The 7,357-nt window shown below is 35.7% G+C and overlaps 1 protein-coding gene across 1 annotated transcript; it reads right to left on the bottom strand.

Annotated features, from left to right (window-relative positions):
• Nucleotides 1-2,016: 2,016 nt before the first annotated feature.
• On the bottom strand, nucleotides 2,017-6,972 carry LOC130095119 (cytochrome P450 2K1-like). Its single transcript, XM_056261773.1, has 5 exons — nucleotides 6,611-6,972; nucleotides 6,366-6,528; nucleotides 4,822-4,971; nucleotides 4,588-4,748; nucleotides 2,017-2,034 (listed from the first exon to the last, which is right to left on the bottom strand). Exons 1-5 carry the CDS (start codon nucleotides 6,812-6,814, stop codon nucleotides 2,017-2,019), a joined length of 696 nt encoding a protein of 231 aa, XP_056117748.1. The 5' UTR covers nucleotides 6,815-6,972.
• Between the last annotated feature and the right edge of the window lie 385 nt (nucleotides 6,973-7,357).

Below are 7,357 nucleotides of genomic sequence, written 5' to 3'. Positions count from 1 at the left end.
AAATAATATCAGATTGTACAGTATTCTGCCTTTGAACCCGCTATTGGTCTGAACCCGATCCATCGACAAACGTGCGATATCGATCACAAAGGATATATGCAGAGTTGACAGAAAAATGTTACTCATGCCGTAGCAGGTGAAAACAACAAAGAACTAGCGCCCCGCGTCACCCAGGTCGGGTACCGGACCTGGTTGGAACACTCATGCATCTAGCTGCAGAGTGCCAAAACTGCGCCGGCGCATTCAGCACCGCCCTGAACACGCGGATTTATGCCACATGGGTAGTGCTAATAATGAAGCAACAAGTGTATTGGTGCATACAACATCAAACCAGCTGTTACAAGCAGGTTATATAGATAATCACAGCGTCCGGCCTAAATCCGTGGGACGAGCCAAGTTCACAAGCACAATAATAGGGCAGACAGCTGAAACCACAGCATACTGAAAAGACGCAGATGTCTAAGGTCCCAGTGGCTTTTTCCCCTCTTTCTGAGATCTGGATCCAGAGGAAAGCAAATACAAAACCAGAAGCAACAGCTAAGTGCCCAGTTATGTACCTGTGCTGAGAAACTGCAGAAGTGACTCGATTACAGCCATTTTCTCTCTAAGCTTCTGAACTGATGCACTCACAGATTTATAGATGCATTTACAGAGCAGGATTCTTTATTGAGAACACAAGCTGTTGGTAGCTGCAGTCATCAAGTCTGATTCGGGAACTTTACATAGTATCTTATAGGCATTCAGTGGGCAGTCCTTAAAGGTGTTGACCTTACACACAGCCTTAGAAGTGCCTGCTGAAACAAAAGCATCTAAAGACAATACAGAAAATCCCCCCTGGCTGTGAAACTCCACCAGACCTATCTCAAAAGAATTCAAACAGCAGGATCAACGGGTTTGAAAATTTGAATATCTTGCAAAAGTTAATTTCAGTAATTCAACTTAAAAGGTGAAACTAATATACTGTATTATATAGACTCATTACATGCAAAGTGAGATGTTTAAAGTCTTTATTTGTTATAATTTAGATGATTATGGCTTACAGCTATGAAAACGTTTTCACAATATTCTCATTTTGAATTTGGGGTTTTCATTAGCTGTAAGCACACTGTAAAACCTAACAGTGCTATTTACTCAATTAAATTGAGTTCACTGCACTCAAATAATACCGAAACTTGAAGTGGGTTGAATGACTGAAACAGAACTCAAACTGAATGAGTTATAGAACATTATATCCCAGAATGATAATTGAATAATAATTGCATAGTTAAGTTAATGAATCATCAATTAAGTGATGATTGATCATTAGTGATGAACACCTGCTGTTAACAAGCAGAATCACTGAAGGAAAGAGAAATACAAGGTTTAAGGTCACCATGATGGAGATCAGCGTTTGCTTTAGTTGGGGTCTTGACCCTTGACGTTTGAGTACAAGTTTTTCAATGGCTGCTGTAATTGAATGTTTATGAAACATTTGATATGGCACAAAATTCCAAGGAAAAGTATGTTCGGGTGATGATGGTCAAGGTTTAATGATGACAATCATCACTTAATGAATTGATTCACTGACCTCATTCAGAGTCTAGTCTCTGACAAAAAAGGGGAAATATTATTGGTTTTATTTGAAACTAAGATTCTACATCATAATAACTAGCGATGTTTTGACTATCAGATAGTATGAAGGATTTTATAGAAAATGTAACTCTTTACTAAAACTACCACAGATATCAAGAATCAGCATATAATTCTCAACAATGGTGACCATTAAATACGATTCATACTGCAATGCATGCTGGGTACTACCATAATACAAACCTTATCCATGGCGCCCAGCATGCATTGCAGCATGAATCGTTTTTTAATGGTCACCATTGTTGAGATTCATATGCTGATTCTTGATGTCTGTGTAAGTCAGCATGATACCATAGATGTTTTTCAAATCTGATTGTAACAACAATGGGCCTTACAGCAGCATCACAGTTCTTTTATAATGAATAATACAAGTTATATAACACCTGTTTAATCAGAGATCATTCTCTAGAAAAGATCAGAAAATCAAGACACCAAATGATGATTCATCATTCCATAAATCATCATCAAAACAAAATTTTCTTTTGGCTTTTGTGCCATAACAAATGTGTTATATTAACACTCAGTTACAGCAGCCAAAGGAAAAACTGGTGTTATAAAGTTGAGGGTCAAGAGCCCAACTAAAGCAAACACTGACCACTATCATGGTGTCTTTAAATGAAACTCAATAAATCCTCTTCATCTAAACCTCTGTTCATTCACAATAACAACTTCTGTAGACGCATGATAAAAGTCACACTGGTTAGTAATAAGTGAAGCTGGTAATGCTGTTTGTGGAGTTGTTCAATCCTCCTCTGCTGAGATCTTGAGAGATTTAAACATTTTATCTTCAGTTGATTTCATCTAATGTTGTGGTTGGAAGTCAGTTGTAATTCTTGTGTTTCTCTGTCCTTCAGTGATGTTAACAGCAGGTGTTTGTCACTAATGCTCAACAATCACTTAATTAATCACTTAATTTCTTGACTGCAATATCTACTTTTAGTGAACTCAACTGAAATAATTTCAGAGTACTCATAACTATTGTTTTTTATAAACTTAAATGAATTAAGGTAATCGGTTTCCTCAAATGAAATGAGTTAGCTTAACTCATTGGATTTGACTTTGTGTGTGATATTGTGAGCTAGCAGTAACTGCATTTCATTTAAAGTTTGTCATTTCACTGTTTTTACTCAATAAAGTTAAAGGTGCTCTAAGCGATGTCATGTGTTTTTTAGGCCAAAACATTTTTTGTCACATACAGCAAACATCTCCTCACTATCCGCTGGCTGCCTGTCCCCTGAACACACTGTAAAGAAACGCGATCTCTGTAGACAGCCCATGCTTCACAAACAGCACCAAAAACAAACTGCAGCGACCCGCTCCCCAAAACATAACAAACTGTTCCAGCCAATGACCGACAAGAAGGGTTTGGGGGTGTGGTTTGGGGGGTTAGTGTGCGGATGAGGAGAAGGGAGGGTCTAGCTAGCCTCCGTTTTGTTTGACAATAGTTCGAACGTCAACAAGAAGTGACGTCACCCAGGATCGCTTAGAGAACCTTTAAGTTTCACCTATATACAGTATTAAATGCAGTGTAAAGTTTAATTGTGTTTTAAGAAATATTATTGTTTTAGTGAACTTGAATAAAATAAGTTCAGAGTACTCATAACTATTGTTTTTTATAAACTTAAATTAATTGAGGTAATCAGTTTCCTCAAATGAAATAAGTTAGCTTAACTTGTTGGGTTTTACAGTGCATAATCATCAACATTATAACAAATAAAGGCTTGAGATATCTCACTTTGCATGTAATGAGTCTATACAATATATTATACGTAATGTAAAATTGAGTTACCAATACTCAACATTCTTTACTTAATGAGTTTACTTAGAGAACTTGAGTGTAATTGTGTATTTAAGTATTTATAACAAAGGTTTATTGTTCTTGTTATTTTTACTTAATTACTTCAAGTTTAATTTACTTAAAAAGCGTAAATTTGGGTCCTGTCCAAAGGATTGTACACAGCAAAATCCCCAGAGTTAAATTAACTCTGCTCAGAGAACATTTGGTCCCTTTCTACAGAGAGTTAAAATAACTCTGAATCAGAGTTAAAGTTAATGAGATACTTAAGTGATTAATTAAGTGATGATTGGGCATTAATGATGAACACCTGCTGTCAACAAGCAGAATCACTGAAGGAAAGAGAAACAACAAGAACAGAAAAAATATAAACACAAGAACTACAACTGACTTCTAGCCACAGCCTTAGATGAAATCAAATGTAGACAAAAGACATTAAATATCTCTAGTTCTCAGCAGAGGAGGATTAAACAACTTCACAAACAGCATTACCAGCTTCACTTATTACTAACCGGTCTTATTGAGAATTAACAGAAGTTTAGATGTTGATGATTTATTTAAAATGTTTGATCACCATTATGGCGACGAGTGTTTCCTTTAGTTGGTCAGATTTTACTCTTGGCTTTTATTCTGAGTTTGTGGTTTTTGTAACAGGCTTTATCATAACATGTAGTTTGTTACAAAGACTGCCAAAAACAATTATGATCAGGTGATATAGTTTTCAACAACAAAAAATAGAATAATGCACTTATCTCATCACTGTCCAAAAGTGGTTATATGATGTTAATACATTATATTCACTAACAATACTCTCTTGCTACAGATCGGACATTCTGATTTTTGGCTTTTAAAATACATTATGGGGATTTTTTTTTCCAAGGCACAGACATCAAGAATCAGCATATGAATCTCAACAATGGTAACATGCTTCAAGCCGCAATGCATGCTGGGAGCCATACGTTTTATATTATTGTGGCTCCCAGCATGCATTGCGGCATGAAGCATGTTACCATTGTAAAATATTGTACCATTGTAAAATACTGTACCATTGTAAAATACCATTGTAAAATACTGTAAAATACACCGAAAAAATAATGTTTTCCCTTTAATGATAAAAAAAAAAAAATAAGTCACCAAAAATACAGTAAAACATATTTCCATACCATCATAGAAGCCGATCCCAAAATCCAAACACTTTCAGTTGCCCTGTCGACCATTTCTGTGAATTGAGGGTCTGTGTATTCAAATCTGCTGCCGTACACAATAGATGAGATGATGTTTGCCACAGCGTAGTTCACAGGCTGTGTTGTCTCGAAGGGTTTCCCTGTGAAGAGAAAACAAATGTCTCTCAACGGATCCATGATTGCAGATGTCCATAAATGTTTTTCAGCTTGTACCTTCAAACTTATCAAACTCTCCTTTCAGATACTGAATTTCCTCTATGATTTTCTCTTCACTTCCTCTCTTGCCCATCCCGAAGTCCCGCAGGTTGCTGAGAGCGAAGCGTCGCATCTCTCTCCAGTTCTCTCCATTGGAAAAGAGGACTCCTGATCAACACAGAACATCTGACCGTGAGTCTCAGCAACAACACAAGCAGAAAATGATTACTTTGTGAGTTAAACATACATTAACCTTATTTTTGGGATTTATATAATGCATATAAGCAAGCTTACACTGTATGTCAGGTTAATAAGCGACAAGTCAATTCACCACTGACTACACTGTAAAATCCAACAGTTGTTCTAACAAACACTTTTTAGTTAACTTTACTTAATGTCTTAATTGTAAAACATCTAGTAATCTGTACTATTCACATACTATGACTTTTTAACTCAGAAAACCCAAGTTAAGATTAATGTATTGGTTTGAGTGACACTTTGTCAAGCAAAAATAGTTTTGAGGCGGGCAAATTTTAATAGATTTTTGACTTATTTTCTCACTTCTGCAGTTATCTCACTCATTTCCCAAAGTCATCTTGAATATTGAATTGTCAATATAGTGAAAAATTTGAGAGAATATCACATAAGCTAACTCCATAAATTGATGTTGATTTTCCTAAAATGTTTTTGTTTGAACTCACCATTATGGTGATTAGTTCCCTGCAACTTCATTAATATTATTGTAATTCCCTTCATATTGATGCAGTGATGCAACAAGAAATCACAGTTATTTGGTATTCTGCATCCCAAACTAAACAATGGAAACAATGAAATGTTATTTATTTTTATTAATTGTAACAATAACGATTTTTTAAAGCAAATAAAAAATAAAATAAAAAGTAAAACAAAACAATTGTATATTAGACCCTTTTCACAGATGACGTGTTTTAACAGTCATAATAATAATAATATGTTCGATTTATATAGCGATTTTCTGGGTACTCAAATTGCTTTACTCATGGAAGTGGGAATCTCCTCAACCACAACCATCAGCAAATGTAAATTTGTCAGTACACACTACTATTCCTATTTCACCTGTTTTTTTATCAGTTTATCACATCAGTTTGCATGGTTTTTTTTAAGTAAGTCTAACTAATTCGATTTTACAGTATATTTATAAATGTATATGTTATTTAAAAATATATATAAAAAAACTATTTTGTCACCAAATATTGCAAGGATACCACATATACTCCTTGTTTAAAGATATAGCACACATTTCCAAGCCAACAAAAAGGCATTTTTAGATGTTTCATGGTTAAAGTAAGTTGTTCACCCCCAAATGTTTTGTGCTTGTTTATTATGAGCTCATATTAGTGTCAAATTTAATGAAAACACATTTATACTTAAGTAGTTAAACCCAATTACATTGGCCTGGAGAGGAACTGAAAGGATTTGCAACATGTTTGTTTTTTAACATGTCTAGCAATTTACAGTTTGTTCTGTACATTACATTTCTATACATTCATTAGAGTTGAAAAAGCAACAACAGAAAATCCTACCATGGTCATTGTGCGTGATCGTGAAACCAGGTTCAATTTTTCGGTCGCCGAACTCTTCTCCATAGTTCACGAGAGCTTCTTTGACAGTTTTGTACCCAACTAAGACCACAGTTTTCCTGGGACCCAAAAACACTTGGAATACGTTTCCATAGGTTTTGGACAGCTGGAGGACACAGAGAAAGACATTTACAAACAAATCTTAAAATGTTAGACCACTATTCATTTTAAATGTATCATGTTCCCACTTCAAAAAAGTTGTCAAAGGGTCTCTTGAGGTCAAGGGTCAGCAGGTTCCCCAGCAGCGGCAGAGGTTTGGGTCCCGGTGGCTCTTTCCCCTCTTTCTGAGATCTGGATCCAGTGGAAAGCAAAAACAAAACCAGAAGCAACAGCAACGCGCCCAGTAATGTACCTGTGCTGAGAAACTGCAGAAGTGACTCGATTACAGCCATTTTCTCTCTAAGCTTCTGAACTGATGCACTCGCAGATTTATAGATGCATTTACAGAGTAGGATTCTTTATTGAGAACACAAGCTGTTGGTAGCTGCAGTCATCAAGTCTGATTAAAGGGAACTTTACATGGTATCTTATAGGCATTCAGTGGGCAGTCCTTAAAGGTGTTGACCTTACACACAGCCTTAGAAGTGCCTGCTAAAACAAAAGAATCTAAAGACAATACAGAAAATCACCCCTGGGGCCATCCTTAAAAATATTCTTGTTTGCCGTAACCCGACCGACCCTGTCAAATTAGGACCGACCCAATTATTATTTTTTTTTTCCTTTTAGTCCGAACGACTTGCCGGTTGTAAACTTGCATTAAGACCGACCGATTTTTTTTTACTCTTCAAACAACTAATACAAATACAATAAAATAATATACATTAGTAAGTATTGTGAATATAAATTGCGTAGGCTACGTTCTTTCTTTTAAATAAAAACCCGTGGCGTCATCTATTATGATTATGTTTACACCATTGGTTTACGCATGTCACATA

This window comes from Rhinichthys klamathensis, unplaced genomic scaffold (genome assembly GCF_029890125.1).
Source record: "Rhinichthys klamathensis goyatoka isolate OS25496 unplaced genomic scaffold, OSU_Roscu_1.1 h1tg000185l_1, whole genome shotgun sequence".
Lineage (NCBI taxonomy): Eukaryota > Metazoa > Chordata > Actinopteri > Cypriniformes > Leuciscidae > Rhinichthys > Rhinichthys klamathensis.
This window is presented reverse-complemented; position numbering and strand designations above follow the sequence as displayed.

Excerpts from the sequence above, each read along its gene's own strand:
- LOC130095119 (XM_056261773.1), bottom strand. The coding sequence starts at position 6,814 with ATGGCTGTAATCGAGTCACTTCTGCAGTTTCTCAGCACAGGTACATTA. Across the intron at positions 6,529-6,610 it reads CCTTTGACAACTTTTTTGAA|CTGTCCAAAACCTATGGAAA; the intron begins GTGGGAACATGA and ends TGTGTCCTCCAG. Across the intron at positions 4,972-6,365 it reads GATCACGCACAATGACCATG|GAGTCCTCTTTTCCAATGGA; the intron begins GTAGGATTTTCT and ends TGTGTTGATCAG.